This window comes from Pelobates fuscus, chromosome 11 (genome assembly GCF_036172605.1).
Source record: "Pelobates fuscus isolate aPelFus1 chromosome 11, aPelFus1.pri, whole genome shotgun sequence".
Classification (NCBI taxonomy): domain Eukaryota; kingdom Metazoa; phylum Chordata; class Amphibia; order Anura; family Pelobatidae; genus Pelobates; species Pelobates fuscus.
In genome coordinates, this window is record NC_086327.1 from 8,998,652 (window position 1) to 9,015,939 (window position 17,288).

A 17,288-nucleotide genomic window follows, 5' to 3' on the forward strand; every position below is an offset into this window, starting at 1 on the left:
TTAAATACATAAAGGGAATCAACACAGTAAAGGAGGAGACTATATTTAAAAGAAGAAAAACTACCACAACAAGAGGACATAGTCTTAAATTAGAGGGACAAAGGTTTAAAAATAATACCATGAAGTATTACTTTACTGAGAGGGTAGTGGATGCATGGAATAGCCTTCCAGCTGAAGTGGTAGAGGTTAACACAGTAAAGGAGTTTAAGCATGCGTGGGATAGGCATACGGCTATCCTAACTATAAGATAAGGCCAGAGACTAATGAAAGTATTTAGAAAACTGGGCAGACTAGATGGTCCGAATGGTTCTTATCTGCCGTCACATTCTATGTTTCTATGAGTCAAATCATTAACGCATAACTGTCATAAAAAAAAAATATATCTTAACATAGTCTTTATGTTATATTAATACTATTTCTTAATTATGTAGAATTAAAAATTGTAATAAAAACACAGGCCTACCTTTCCAAAAACCATCAATACGCCCCTTGGGTGAGACAGTCACTCATGCAAACCCAATGTGTAACCGGCGTGTGCTATTTCTGCTTGCAGCATTTTCTATCAGGCATTTTTCAAAAGTGACGTATAGGTTGCAAAATAGTGAGAACTGGCTGGGATCAGGGACTGTCTGACGCAAGGTGCATAAAGATGGCTGTATATATTTTTAATGACAGTGGTCCTTTAAAAGACAAGGAGCATGAGGAAAGAAACAAAAAATACCAAGACAGGCCTCTTTAACAGAAAGGTACATTTGGCACATCGTCTTTTTCTTTCTTTAATAACGAGAGTAATTCCCTGCAGTTTACAGCGGACATGATTGGTTACAGATAAAATGGTTTCATTTCATAGCATACGGGTGATTCATGTGTTGTTAAAATAACAATTAAACATCACGGTATGTGCGGCATTAACCAGAAGATGTGAGCTGTGCGCTGACAGCAGAGACCGACATAACTGCTGCTGCCCAATGTAGTCTACCATCAATACGCCACAATATCTCCATTATTATCTGTAAACCACCTAATGGAAACAGCTAAAGGCACACGGAGTGAAAACGTCTCTCTCACTTCTGTAAACAAGTGTCAAAACGTATCGGTAAGGTGAATAAGCCCCTACTTCTATATCACATATCAGCAGCTTAGTAAATCTATCCCCAGAATATGTAGCTCAACATATTAAATTATAAAAACATATTACAGGGAAACATGTATATCTCATGTCTGTAGCTTTATGTTAATATAAAAAATAATATAAAACACTAACATGCCTTTGGAGAAACCAAGCGGTGTCCTATGTTGCTTTACATTCTAAATTCAGGAGGGCCGGGATTCTCCTAAAAACAACAAATATAATCAAGACTTTTCAAAGACCTAATGGACCTGCAGAAAACGTATTTAAGCATCTTTCGAGAAGCCGCCAAATTATTCTAAAAGAATATAGTCAGTAATCTATCAGCAGGCCCAAACGTTAATATGGTAGCCAGGGTTTTCATCAAGTTATTCAATTAAAGGAGATAACGTCCCCACAAGTTAGTTGAAAACTGTATATGGAATAGTCCCAGGCACCTATAGCTCTGTTTAAACCTATATATTTAAATGTCATTATAAAATACACACTATTCCACTCAGGATAGCATCTGGCTTCAAAAAAGGGAATATATCTTTTCAAGTGGTAAGGCAGATATTAGCCATAATTTGGTCAGCTTGTAGTCTTATGGCTGTAACCATATATTTAGATACGATTGTATTTATATGGATCACATATTCACAAACATTAGCGAAATATCCATACCACATCCTCAATAAATATTATGTAAATCCATGTGTTTTCATGTTCTAGGGTCGTACTGTAATAACTTGTGCTGAGGGGATCAAGGATTTAAAGCAATCCAAGCGTTATGCAACGTGAGCGGCATTCTTCAAAACATGAGTCAAGTGTTCCACAATATAAAGCTGCACTCCCCAGAAGTACATCGTGCCCCCATTGCTACTCTCTGGCCAAAAATCCTTAGAAATCATTTAACAGGTAAAGCCCTCAGGGGGGCTATGTGGATGAGGGGGGTTAAAGGCAAAGCCTTTGTAAATCAGTTGTTCCATACGCAGTAGGTAAATACAGTCTAGATGATTTTAATAGAGCATGGAAAAGGGCTAATCACTTCACAGCATCGGCCATGAATACTAACTGACGTGTTTTTATTTAAATAATATGTTCAGTCATATACTGGCCTCACCTTTCCAGGTTAATGTCCAATGTGAGATAGGTACATCTCAGAAAGCCTTACTGACTCTATATGTAAACATTCCTGAGCTTGTAACATTGAGTCATTGTAACAGCATATAGAGTTCTCAGACCCAAGGTCCCAGATTGCTTAATATAAACAGCCAATGCTATAGGATAAGGGGCAGCTGCCACATTAATAAGGTACTGTCCGTGTCTTTACCACACTGGGAAGTGTTTGATGTTGGATTGAAGATCCGATACCCTGGACCTCCCGATACAATAACCACTGAGGTGATCTCCTTGCGGTGAACGTCTCTAGTGCAAGGTCTACTTCTAAACCACACATCGGGATCGTCTGCCATCTCATAGATAGATCCATCCTCCTCACTGGTTTCAGGTGTGGCACACTCCGTTCTGGATCCCTCCTTGGCAGACAGGTGGTGGCCAGGTAAGTGGGAGGTGCCACGCAGTCGGTATTGTAGAAGAATCCCTTTAAGGCGGGATGGTTGGTGGTTGTCAGATGAGACCTCTTGACATGCCCCATCAGTTGTTGTTTCTTTGCAGTCCACTGGGCCATCACTGTCCCGCACATCTTCACTTGATCCCTGCTCTGCCCGGAGACACTCTGGAGCCATCGAACTGCAAGCGACAGTGAGAAACTGCACAGGACCACTGTGACCATTTAGGGACACCATACCTTTCCCTAGTTAATAAAGAAAATATTGTGAGCACTGGAGGGAATGAAATGTAAACAACTGTATACAAATCCTATGTTAAATACACTGCAATTAAACTCTCTGCTGCCCTCCCCAAAAAATGATTAATAATAAAAAAAAATAATGAAATAGTATATTATTATAAAATCACAGTATAGTATATATTCCAATGGAAATATCCACGCATTTCATTATGCATTGTTTCATTATTTAGGAATATATCTAAACAAGGTCTCTTGTCTGCAACTTTTGAAAGCCCTTTTACCCCTAACAGAATCTGGTCGATAACCTCCCCAGCTGTCTGATCGACAGCAATTATTTCTAAAAGTGCATATTTCGAATGGAAATGAGCACTTTTAGAAACTGCAATTAAAATATACATATCATTTTATATTATTAATATCGAATGGCACATAATATCTTATTCGCGTTGAGCTTTAGAATTCTTCATGCTGTCCAAGCTGATTCGGACTGCAATTACGGTGTGTGATGGGATGGATGTGAATATTCTATATAAAACATTCAGCTGAAACCTGTATTCTGAGCATGTTTCGGCAGTTTTAAAGGAGGTTAGCAACATCTATTACTTCTTCCCATAGCGACTGGCCCCAATTAAATACAGCAGGCAGGATGTGACAACCTGTCCGGGTACCAATAACTCCTCAGAAACCCAAGGAAGATTTCTGTAATGAAAATGGATCACATGGGCTGAAGAGGCATTGAAGTTGTAACCAAAATATTACAGTGAACTAGAAACAAGCGCCAGAGCTCACTGGGTACCGGCCATCAGTTCTTGGGTTTTTGGTCAGGAATTCACCAGGAAATCACAAATTTCAGGCCTTAGATAATTCTCAGTCACCCATATCTCAGCTCAGCCTTAAATGTGGAGTTCCCTGGTCAATTCCTGACAATTCACGGTTTAGTGAAGAACCCTCTACATCTCATATTAATAGTTTAATTTTATCCAGGAGAACAAAAACTGATTGAGATTTGCTTCACTCACAGTTCACGGTTATGCTGTGCAGATAAAGAACAATAAATCCTATTTCATGGCTAAATGGATATAATAGCTCTGAGTTCTGATTTGTGTACAGCTACCCCAAGTTAGAACAGTATCTATTAACCCAGTGTGTACACATCCTCCTAGACATGTAGGCAGTGAGACATTAACAGCTAAATATGATTGCTCCACTTTTAGCAAATCTTCCAGAGCCCCAATACTTCATCATAATGCAGAGGGGGGCCAAATACAGCCTCTTCTCAATCGGTTTAACAGAAAAGCATTCATGATAGAATTACACTGTAATATTTGGTTTCATCATCCATGCTCTGCTTCTAATCCGTGAGGTTTCTTTGCTGTGTTTGCAGACTTACATGAGACTGACAGAGGCAAACTGTCCCCAGAATGAAAGTGAATGCTCTCATTTTTTACAATAGAACAGGCATTTTAAAGGGACACTCCACTGCACAAACAAAATATTTTCTTAAAGTCGCCATATAGTAGATCTACCATAAATGAAAACTAAAAAAAACTAAAAAAAATCCTAAAAACAGCTTGCAAAACCTGCAGTTCTCTTGTCTGCTGTTTTTGCAAGCCCTCCCCTTTTAACCCCACCCAGACTTTCTGTGACTATCCAATCACAGACTTCCCAATGCAGCTCAATGAGAAGTCGTTGGAAGGCAGGTGCTCTGGGCAATTGAAGCCTCCTGAGTTGATCTCCACTGAGTTAATGAAACTAGGGTAGTAACAGAACCGGTTGTCTGACTAACAGCCAGGGGGGTGTAACCAAGTTAATTTTATACAAGTGTCAATTTCTATTGAAATCTGCACTTTTCGCAGAATGAAAAAAAAGAGGATACACTCTTCACACAGGAAGCGTTTCAGAAAGCTAAAGTGCTTTAGGGATCCAGAGTGACTCTTTAATGTGTGAATTAGGGAAGTAGAATTTGAGATAAATGCAACAAAATTGCCTTTTACTAGGAATTGTGATTGTTTAAAGAAATCGTTTAATCACTGAAATGACAAGAGACTGAAAATATGAGATATTATCCTTGCATGATCCGCATAGCTTTACACATACAATAATCTTATACACTTTGCAAGCACAAGAACAGGTCAATTTGACCTACCAGTGATTTTAGGAATCCCTTCTAGTTTTGGCACAGGCAGAGTTATCAGGATACCCAGGTCTGTGCCAACCCACAGCAGGCCCTGGTACACCAGCAACGCGGTAACTTTGGCATTCTTCTGACCTGTGAAAAGATTGGATAAAGAGAAATTGATTCGACAGCTGTAACCTCTCTCTGTCGTTCCGGACTAACCGGGTTGTACTTGTGATGTGTTTGCATTTAAGAAAAACAACCAGAAGGTGTCAAGCAAGTAAAAGGACATTCCCCTGGAAGGCAGAGATTAACCGTAATTACCAATTACACCTTTAGTAGGGATACATGTCACATTGAGTACAGATATTAATCTGATCTCTTTTCACCTCTTTAGTTTATCCCACGTGCAACACCTGCATGATTTGTTTTTATCTTTGTGTATTAACTAGAATTTTGACATAAATATTTAATATTCAGTAAAAGCATCCATCACATGAGATCATTCAGGTTTCAACATACAGCACATAAAGTCACATCTGAACACAAAACATGTATGGCTGGACAGGCACAGCAATAGCTTCATCTAAGAAGCTACGTTCATTTTAGTTCGGTTTTATTTAAATATTTACATTTATTGTAGTTTAAAGAAATGTTTAGTGTGAAGCTCTGTCACACAAACCAACAATATGGAGTTACTAGAAAAGAGGGACAAAGGGATTTGGGTAAAACCAGGTTTCTTTCTCTGTTTGCATTAACATACAAATAGATTGATGCAAATAGTCAGTGTGTGTGTGATGCATTTTCTAAAAATATCTAATCTCCTACATTGAAAAAGGTGGGTCCCACAAAATAATAATAATAATAATAATAATAATGCATAATTTAAAAAAATAAAAAAATAAGCGTAAAAATGTCAGCTTTATTTCTCTCTCCACTGATGATGTTAAATGATGGTTCAGATGCAACATCACATTCATATTATTGCACTTCTTTATTAGATATTACTTATTCAATAAAAGCATTACATCTAACTATAAAACAATGATATAAGAGGAGCGTGCTTGCGCAGTACTAAATGCCGCAGGTATGTCAGGGGAACATTCTGGGGTCTATCCACTAGGGAATGGCGTGGAACAAGAAAATACAGATTTTAGATGAAAAAAAAGCAGCGTTGAAAATAAAATTCTAGCCCAACTGTGTTAGCACATCTAGTATTTTCATCAAAGTTTTACAATTCCCTTGTCAGTTCTCCAAATTTCCAGTTTATTGGATAAACCTTGTGACCTGTGTGGTGAATAGAGCAACATGTTCTGTGCAGATAAGTTTATATCAGGCAGGCTTGGGGTTTTTTTTTTTTTCCTCTAAATGATCTGAGATTTACTAAGCTCTGAATGCTGGCTGGGAAGGCTATTAAGAAGTTAATTTGTCATCAGTAGCGAAGGCCGGAGGGAGCTTTGCCCAGGTGCCATTTCCGAGGCTGCGTTATCATTCACCACCATTCGCAGGCAGAGGGGCCTTTGCAGATATTGTGTGAGACAAAACGAGGCAGCCATTTCCTGCCAGGGATTAGCATGTTGTGGGTGTCAGCTTAGATTACTGCTCTTGTTCTCAGAGTCTCTTTTAGGCGGGAGCCAGGGAGAGGGGCCGCGGCCAATTTGTATCGTATCGTTAGCAGAGTGCTCGCTAAGCGTCCATCCAGCATGCAATGCACCCCAGGACAGGATTCATACTGATAAGCTAGGTGATCCGTGCACTGACAGAGTACTCCTGCTAATTACCTGCCCCTTGGCAGCGGCAGAAGCACTGCTTGCTAGGATAGTTACACGGTGCCTGAGGGTAGCAGGCGGATAAACAAGCTGGCAAAGTACGGTCCTGACATTCTGACCATCAGGCAGGTGAATGTGACTGTAGAAACTGGGTCATACCGCAGCATTGTGAGTTTCAACAGCAGAAAAAACAATATAACCACATTCAGTACAGCACTAAACAGGAACGCATGGACATCCTACGGATGATCTGTCAGGGAGGACTATTACAACTTCATGGCATACTGGCAGGAAATGAATACCACTAGTAACTCCAGCAGTAATCAGGATTACTGGACAGACTATATAGCAATCACACGAGAATAACGAGTTAGGGGTGAACCAGCAGTAGGGGCAAAGAGGGCATATTGAATCCTAATAATAATAATAATAAGAAGAATGGGGTTATCTGGTGACATCACATTACTGTTTGATATCTGAACAGCACAATTATGGTTTCCTTGCAGCTCAGGAAGGAATAATAATGCAGTAGTTACTGGTTGACCAGCAGGAGCAGTGCGTAATAACGCAGTATTTATGAGGTACCTGGCAGGAGCAGTGAGTAATAACGCAGTATTTAGGAGGTACCTGGAAGGAGCAGTGCGTAATAACGCAGTATTTAGGAGGTACCTGGCAGGAGCAGTGAGTAATAACGCAGTATTTAGGAGGTACCTGGCAGGAGCAGTGAGTAATAACGCAGTATTTAGGAGGTACCTGGAAGGAGCAGTGAGTAATAACGCAGTATTTAGGAGGTACCTGGAAGGAGCAGTGAGTAATAACGCAGTATTTAGGAGGTACCTGGCAGGAGCAGTGAGTAATAACGCAGTATTTAGGAGGTACCTGGAAGGAGCAGTGAGTAATAACGCAGTATTTAGGAGGTACCTGGCAGGAGCAGTGAGTAATAACGCAGTATTTAGGAGGTACCTGGCAGGAGCAGTGAGTAATAACGCAGTATTTAGGAGGTACCTGGAAGGAGCAGTGAGTAATAACGCAGTATTTAGGAGGTACCTGGAAGGAGCAGTGAGTAATAACGCAGTATTTAGGAGGTACCTGGCAGGAGCAGTGAGTAATAACGCAGTATTTAGGAGGTACCTGGAAGGAGCAGTGAGTAATAACGCAGTATTTAGGAGGTACCTGGAAGGAGCAGTGAGTAATAACGCAGTATTTAGGAGGTACCTGGAAGGAGCAGTGAGTAATAACGCAGTATTTAGGAGGTACCTGGAAGGAGCAGTGAGTAATAACGCAGTATTTAGGAGGTACCTGGCAGGAGCAGTGAGTAATAACGCAGTATTTAGGAGGTACCTGGAAGGAGCAGTGAGTAATAACGCAGTATTTAGGAGGTACCTGGCAGGAGCAGTGAGTAATAACGCAGTATTTAGGAGGTACCTGGAAGGAGCAGTGAGTAATAACGCAGTATTTAGGAGGTACCTGGAAGGAGCAGTGAGTATTGATAACGCAGTATTTAGGAGGTACCTGGAAGGAGCAGTGAGTAATAACGCAGTATTTAGGAGTTACCAGGGAGGAGTAGTGAGTATTGATAACGCAGTATTGAGGAGGTACCTGGCAGGAGCAGTGAGTAATAACGCAGTATTTAGGAGGTACCTGGAAGGAGCAGGGTGCGGGTGGATATGTTGATCTCCTGTAGAAGCTCTAATGTCTCTGTGTGAAAGAGACGAATAGAGGATCCAGTTGAAAATGCCATCCAAACGCCTCCTCCTGCCCTCACCATGTGGGTGACGCTCGACGCCTCGTCCTGTAATGCTTCAAAGCTCTGTAAAGAGGAACAGGCAAAATAAACTGCATGCAGGACATATCAAGGGGCAACATGATTTAGTGAGAATGCCAAATACAAGGGAAGATATTCTAGAGATCACATACACAAAGCATACTTTTATAGAAATAAATCAGAAATCATGAGCTAATGGGACACCTGGTGTAAAGAGCTTACAATCTAGCGGTATTATAGAAGAAATAGACACAATATGTAAGGCAAGGCAGTGAGAACATCAGGTATAGATACAGAGGCATGAATAATTTAAATATGTATGCACCAAAAGGGAATCCAATGCTAAAGGCCACAGACTGACACACATCTGAGAGAATATGGACCCAGGCTGTCCCAGACGCGGGACTCACCGCTAGCACAGTACAGGGAGAATAGGGACAGAGTCTTGGTAACACACATTGAATGTGACAGTCTTTTGATCAAGAGTGACAGGTATAAACAGAGTAAGAACCAACATGAATAATGTGCACCTGTTTTACTGAAAGGAATCTGAAAAGACATAAGAACTGGCGAAAGCATATTATGCCCTACAAATAAACAGTATGTCACTATATAAATCAGAGGTCAACTAATTAAGCCTTCAGCGAAACTAACAAACCCACAGAAAGGTGACCCTCAATAGCTTGCATGATTAAACATCCATAAATTATCTTCATTACCAAGAAACCGAAGACTTCCTAAACTCATTAAAACCTGCACTTCACCTCCCTGTGACATAAATAGGTCATTCTTACGAATCCAGCAACCAGTTTGGTGAACCTGTGCCTGATTATTTGAAATTCACCTTTTGTTTATAAAGAATTGTATATATATATGCCAGCTTTGACTGTGTTTTCCACTAGCCCAACTGGCGACAAATGGGCCACTCTCTTTATTTACGTCATAAAAATCTTCCCATGGCTTCTAGGATTATGGACCGTTTCAGACAGTGTACTATTTATTTTTGTTACACCGCGAGCAGGGAGGCCTTGCGTTCCACTGATCTTGACATCTTCACGCAGGGAAGGAATGCATTTTAATGGTTTCCCAAGACAATTTACCAACAACATCTAAGAACAGCCAGTCCTAGGGTGCAAAATCAAGAACCGAGAAAAGAAATCTAGACAAGGACTAATTAATTTACCCCCCAACTCCCCCTCTCAAAGCCAATCAATACTTCTAATTAAATCCTGGTTAGAAATGTTCCTGCAATAGGCCGTGACGATGTTATTACCGAGAAACTCATTGACCAAACCCAGTGAAGCAGAATTTCATTTGTAGTCTGGGTTACCAGCGCATGAAGCCACCAACAGGACACATTTCCCAGAAGGGGTACAGAACGGAGGGGGGGGGAGGTGATGTGTTTAGAAAAAGCATCAGATTATACTCAATTCTGATAAAATGCTACAGAGAAACAGACACAGGACAAGCAGGAGAAAACACAGAGGCGCACAAACATTCTTAAGAGTTCCCTAGACAGATATCAGAGTTCCATCTTCTTAACATACGAGCAAGGGTAAACGGAGGCATCATACGAGCATGGATACATTGAGGCATCATTCAACAAGCATAGATAAATTGAGGCATCAGTCCAGAAAGGACTCCTGGACCAACAGGACACACCATCAGGCCAGCGATGCCAACATAAACACATCCTGTTTAACTCTAATTAACTTTTGACGTATAAACACCTTGCTTTGTATTATGTGTCAATCACCTCAACCTATTGTTGTAATATAAATAAAATATTTGCAATTTTAATGCAACGCAAAATTGTTACCCTGCCATTTACGGTTATTCTGCCTTATGCGGAAGCCAAGGGAACATTGTCTCATTATTCTCTAACGAGTAGCTATAGTCACTGAGTCCAATAATGTGCGCCCCAGAAATCGCTGTTCACAAACATCGGGCTTTCACACTGCACCTGTTATAGACCACAATGATTTGGTGGACTGCATTTGTTCCCAAAATCTTTGTTCTCATTCACAGTCTCCAATACCTGTTCTCTATTCCACATGTACTGACACTCTTCTAATCCCAAATAGACACACTAAACCCTCTCGCCTACAAATAGCTGAATGCTTCCAATTCACCAAGACTGAGAAATACGGAGACACTAGGGCTGACAATCATTTTGGACGGTTGGTGTAAGGAAGATCCCCAGAGGGCTCAGTTTACTCTATGGAGATTTCACGTCATACGATTTAACTTGCAAAGTGCTGCACAGCACACATTCTGCTCAAAAATACGTATAATCCTCTGTCTATGTAAGAGGAATCATCAACACACAAGGCTTTCACATCCAATAACATCCATTCCTGTGCTTCCACATGTTTTACTGTTCATAGAGCAGTAATACTCGCATAGAACGTATACTTAGTAAATCTGTTCCCCTCAAAACCAAGTGGTGTTAGAAAAAACAGTGCATATTGCTGACGGTTGTTAGACCCTGTTCTACTGATTTCGGGTGCGAGTGGAGCAGCTACTGGTAACTCGGAGGAGCTACATGTACTGACGGCAGTGGATGGGGTAACAATTTGCATATCTTATTACCCAACATGCACCGCTGTCACAGCACTTTTTAAGGATGCCAGTCCAGCGTGTGTCTGCGTGAGATAACCCAGGGCTGGCAATGCATTATTCATCAGCTGCCGCTAGCAGCTGCCAGAGTTATGAGCTTTAATAGATGCAAACTAAGTTTGTGTGCTAAAATATGCAAGTGTGGATGGGAGAGTGAAAAATACATCCGAAAATAAACGAGAGATACAGTGTATCCGCTCTACAGCTCTGATTTGCTCTCAGTGGCTCAGCCAGGACCAGGGTGTAAACAGAGCAGAGAATGAGGATATGGGAATGGGCCAGATTACAGAGCATGGAAGATAACCCCTTAAGGACCAAACTTCTGGAATAAAAGGGAATCATGACATGTCACACATGTCATGTGTCCTTAAAGGACCACTCTAGGCACCCAGACCACTTCAGCTTAATGAAGTGGTCTGGGTGCCAGGTCCTTCTAGGGTTAACCCATTTTTTCATAAACATAGCAGTTTCAGAGAAACTGCTATGTTTGTGAATGGGTTAAGCCTTCCCCTATTTCCTCTAGTGGCTGTCTCACTGACAGCTGCTAGAGGCGCTTGCGTGATTCTCACTGTGAAAATCACAGTGAGAGCACGCAAGCGTCCATAGGAAAGCATTATGAATGCTTTCCTATGTGACCGGCTGAATGCGCGCGCAGCTCTTGCCGCGCGTGCGCATTCAGCCGACGGGGAGGAGAAGAGGAGGATCGGAGGAGAGCTCTCCGCCCACCGCTGGAAAAAGGTAAGTTTTTACCCCTTTCCCCTTTCCAGAGCCGGGCGGGAGGGGGTCCCTGACGGTGGGGGCACCCTCAGGGCACTCTAGTGCCAGGAAAACGAGTATGTTTTCCTGGCACTAGAGTGGTCCTTTAACCCCTTAAGGACACACGACATGTGTGACACGTCATGATTCCATTTTATTCCAGAAGTTTGGTCCTTAAGGGGTTAAGGGGTCAAATACGTCATCTATGCAATGTGCAACTCAAAACACTGTCAAACGTACAGTTTAATAAAGTTTTGTGGAACTGACGATTTTGTCCCCATCTATGCAGTGAGATGCATCCGAAATCGCTGTCAGCTGTATCCAAGGATTTATTTAACATGTCTTATAGAACGCTCATATCCACTAGTGCTTTACATAGATTACTGCTAATACAGGCATTGATGTAAAAATTGATTAAGCAATTAAAGTGAACATAAAGCAATGAAACATTATACAAATGATTAAAGATTATGATAAAACCCTAGAATTCAGGTCTTATCTAAGAGGGATAATGTAATAATATAGTCATTAATGAGCATAGGCAGAGCTAACAGAGTTCATAAAACATAAAAAGACATTATAAAACCATTAAACAGCATATAAAACAAAAAGCTTGGAATTAGCCTAGGTGGTGTTACAACTGGGGAAGGGCAGATAACGGATTGATGAGTACACTGATGGGATGGAAGGGGTATAGGATTCTAGGATTTAGCAGCAAGCTACGTTGGATGTGTGCAGGTTAAATCGTATCCCATTGTCGGATAAGTTTGCTTGAAGTCTTTGCTAAATAGTTTGGCCTTCCCTAAAAATCATGCATACCAATGACGTATATCGCTCTATGGCAAAAGCATTGAATGTGAAGTATTAAATACTATTTTACTGACAGATTCTGGCAATTTGTTTACATAATTTACAAATAGAATGTTATGGACTATAAAGTATATCATCTTCATTCATTATGTGATTCTGGGAGGTCAAACAAGGGGTGCTGGGACTCTGTCAACCCCACCAGCTTGTCTAATCCCATTCCTTAAACAATTTAGGTCTGACTGCTGGCTCATTGTCTTTATTTTTAATTAACAAATCTATATGATCAAGCTAGAAAACGTTCCTCTTGCCATTTAAAGAGATTATATGGCATCCCCAGTATTACCTCAAAAGAGTTAACAGCAGCGCATGCACAATGATTCTGAATGTGCTCAGACATTTATACCCTTCCCAAAACTCACTGTCACTTATTATCAAAACATTGAATCATTCATGAGATCTTCTAATGCAGTCGATTTAACCTAGGCCATAGCTAATTAATGCAGAATAAACAGAAAGCCGGAGATTGTATACCCTGAAAGCATATTGCTTAAACAATAAACTGGATGAAGACATCACAGCTTCAATGACACAATGTTAGGAAATCTATGTGTCAGACGTAGCAAACAGTCTTTAGGACGAGCCACTAAATGCATATTTAAAGTATACATAGAATACAAATATTGAGCAAGCTTTATTTATTTAGTTATATGTGTAGATGCCTCTCCGGGATACACAAACGTACGCAATACTCAGGGATAAGTACCTTCTAAAACAGACGTGTTACCAATAAATATGTTTATAACAAGATATAGACAATAAATGTGAATCTTCAACATGGAAGAAAATGCTACATTTACTGGCAATCTGGACACCCCAAGTCTGCCTTTGAGGTGCAGAGAACACAATAAAACGAAGTGCCAATCGAGTGTCAGTAGACATACAATACCTGTGTCTTTAGGGTGCAGGGGTCCAACACTGTTACCCGATTCTGGCAGCTCACCCATATACAGTCATCAAGCACCAGCAAGGCTTGAACTGGGCCTCTTCCCACCTTCACTAAGCTGGGATTCCCCGGGTCCCAGAGTCCTCCTGGAACATGAGCGACAGTGAACAGAATTGTGAGATTTCATTTCAAATCCTCAAACACACGCACTGCTTAATTCACTACACGTCAAAGTGATTGAAACTGAAATCCAAATGGCAAAGTTAGGCTAAAACAGCAGATTTGGAAGAGTCACAAGCTCACATGTGCCATTTGGATTTTAATTCTAGTTTAGAGCATAGAAAAAGTAACCTCCATGTTATGTGAATATTTTCTGAGCAATCTCAACATTGTTAAAATGCATCTGAAACTCGAATCTTTTTAACTCTTTAAGTTGTATTAACAAGGATTTACCAGTTTAGCCCAAACATGACAACCCAACCTACCAGCTTCTATCGACTCATTCTACATTGACACAGCGAACCCCTAAAAATACCCTCAAATTTCCATCCCCAGCAGTAGTATTTTGCAGCATCCTTCCAAACCATTGTACCTTGTTTTTTGGGGTACAGAGCCACAGTTCCATCCTGAAGACCTGCACACAGGAAATTTGGGCTGTTCCTCAGGCACAATACGGGATGAAGCCCGGGGCTTTTCACGGCCATGAGACAAGGCGTACCTGTGTCTATATTACCGTACACCATAATACTGCCAAGGAGAAAATACCAGCGTCAAGGATTCTATAAAATGCACAATTTTAATTCTTGCTTCCCATTAACAGAGCGGTTTGTTTTTCACATGAATCCAACGAGAAGTTAAGCTTTTGTCAGGAAGCATGCTGAATACCAAAGACTGCAGTTTGCGTGTACCCCCAAGCTAGTTACACCAAAATAATTAATCTGACACTTTACACCGCTCTATTAATCTAGCAACATTGAAAAATAATGTGAAGCCAACAGACAGACGCTGTTTAAAGGCACACAGCTCGATGAACTAGCTATATTGCCTAGAGTGTTTGGGCACCATCCACTGATTTTATGTTAAATCGTTTTGAAACAGTTTGACATAAACCCGACTCTCCCTTTCACCCAGAGACCACCCTCTCAGCCACAAGGATAATGAAGAATTTACACATTATCACCTGGAAGACAGAAATTGGCTGAGAGTGCTGGGACACGTTAGCACTGACAATTTGCGCCATCTGCTATCAGGTTATGCTCCGTTTTATTTTTATTATGGGAATCTCACTTGCAACTTTGTTGGATTGTAAAACATGCCATATGCAATGTATTATGCTTTCTTTCAGTTCCTTGTATTGTAGGAGCGTCTTTAGACCTGGACACATTATTCTAAGAGAGGTCTTGATAAGATGACATGAGCATACTTTTTCGTAGCATTAGCCCTCCAACTATGTGCCCAATAATGCTGCGCATTTTATCCACTGATATCACACCCGATCCCACTATGAATACCTCTTCCTACCCATTCAAGGATAATTTTGTGTGTTTGTTTTTTTCTACAAGTCTCTCCAAAATGTTTTAATTATACCAAACGAATGTAGTTATTGTGCCTTATGGACAGGTCTATCTCTTACCTCCCATCTTGAAGCCCGACACAAACAGCGGGGCTCGTAGTGGCCGAATAATTCTCCTCTACCTCCACACTTTCCATGGCAGAGGGAGCACACAGGTTTTCCACGCACAACACCCGTGATGGCAGTGGGAATGCCTTCATCATGCGCGGCGAGGTGTGGTTCAAAGAGAAGATTTGTACCTGACCTGCGCCATCCACCTGGCCACCCCCCAACTGTAGGAGAATAATTGAGGCAGTTGATTGATAGACAGAGAGAGTATTAGATATTACAGCAGGATCCAGATAGTGTCACCATATTGACATCAAACTAAAAAACTCACCCATAAATACCCCTGCGGTAACCAGGTGCTGACAGAGGAGAAGCCCAGGAGTGCCGTCTGTACCGGGGTGTGCACCGCTCCACCGAGCTTTAACAAAAAAAAAACAGAGTTTCTTCTTAATCCAACAAGAGACACAAAGAAAAAGAAGCAGAGAGACTGAGAAAGGATGTGGAAGAAGCTCACACGTGTAGACAGAACTGGATGACACCTTCTCCTGTAAAGCACTGGAAACATAGAATCTCCAATACAAATTTGGACATTTCCCTTTTAGCCTATTTAGAGACAGCATTATGGAGGCCAAGTATCTGAGGGGCTGCAGGACATGGGGCCTGTGATTTTGGACCCTTAGTTCTTGATAAATATCCCATGGCTCTGTACACAAAACAGTAAGCCAAATATCCAGGAGACTGGTTATAAGGGTATTCATGTTATGTAGATTTAGCCAGTTTTGAGGTTTTGGATGCCAAAGGGGTTCCTCAGTATACTGGACCCTGAAGGGTTAATGAGCTCTACCCTACCCGCAATACCATTTTCATCTTTCATGCTAGACCTGATTTGCTTCTAGAGCTGGTCAGATGTTATGGACAATTGGGGGTGACAGAACTCAGAGCTAGCTCTTGACACGAGATGAGAAATCATGATTTGTTCTAATTAGAGTAAACAGCAGCCTGTGATGTGAATGTAGGGAGAACTGGAAATCCCCCAGGAACCGTTCTGTGCTGCCCAAAAAGAGAGCTTCTCACATACCAGCTGTAATCTGCCAGGAAGATCAGTAAATCTGCACAACTCAACTGGGCAAGAGGACAGTCTCCAGGGGAGCAAGGTGACACCCTAATAATGCAACAGTGTAAATAAAACACCACCAAACAGGACAAGGGGTCTGGCTTTAGCAGAGTAAGACATCAACACCCTAATAATGCAACAATGTTAATAATACACACCCAATCAGGACAAGGGGTCTGGCTTCAGCAGAGTAAGACATCAACAACCTAATAATGCAACAATGTTAATAATACACAACCAATCAGGACAAGGGGTCTGGCTTTAGCAGAGTAAGACATCAACATCCTAATAATGCAACAATGTTAATAATACACAACCAATCAGGACAAGGGATCTGGCTTCAGCAGAGTAAGACATCAACACCCCAATAATGCAACAATGTTAATAATACACAACCAATCAGGACAAGGGGTCTGGCTTCAAAAGAGTAAGACATCAACAACCTAATAATGCAACAATGTTAATAATACACAACCAATCAGGACAAGGGGTCTGGCTTTAGCAGAGTAAGACATCAACATCCTAATAATGCAACAATGTTAATAATACACAACCAATCAGGACAAGGGATCTGGCTTCAGCAGAGTAAGACATCAACACCCCAATAATGCAACAATGTTAATAATACACAACCAATCAGGACAAGGGGTCTGGCTTCAAAAGAGTAAGACATCAACACCCCAATAATGCAACAATGTTAATAATACACACCCAATCAGGACAAGGGGTCTGGCTTTAGCAGAGTAAGACATCAACACCCCAATAATGCAACAATGTTAATAATACACAACCAATCAGGACAAGGGATCTGGCTTCAGCAGAGTAAGACATCAACACCCCAATAATGCAACAAT

At 41.1% G+C, this 17,288-nt stretch overlaps 1 protein-coding gene across 1 annotated transcript in view; it reads right to left on the bottom strand.

The window, feature by feature from the left end:
* Nucleotides 1-510: 510 nt before the first annotated feature.
* The window catches only part of ARHGEF10L (Rho guanine nucleotide exchange factor 10 like), a 106,798-nt gene continuing 90,020 nt past the window's right edge, over nt 511-17,288 (bottom strand). The window contains exons 21-27 of the mRNA XM_063436666.1: nt 15,652-15,738; nt 15,333-15,544; nt 14,292-14,446; nt 13,703-13,845; nt 8,448-8,616; nt 5,068-5,190; nt 511-2,924 (exon numbers count right to left, since the gene is read on the bottom strand). Coding sequence (XP_063292736.1) covers nt 2,389-2,924; nt 5,068-5,190; nt 8,448-8,616; nt 13,703-13,845; nt 14,292-14,446; nt 15,333-15,544; nt 15,652-15,738 — 1,425 coding nt within the window. The 3' untranslated portion in view covers nt 511-2,388. The remainder of the gene's footprint in view (nt 2,925-5,067; nt 5,191-8,447; nt 8,617-13,702; nt 13,846-14,291; nt 14,447-15,332; nt 15,545-15,651; nt 15,739-17,288) is intronic.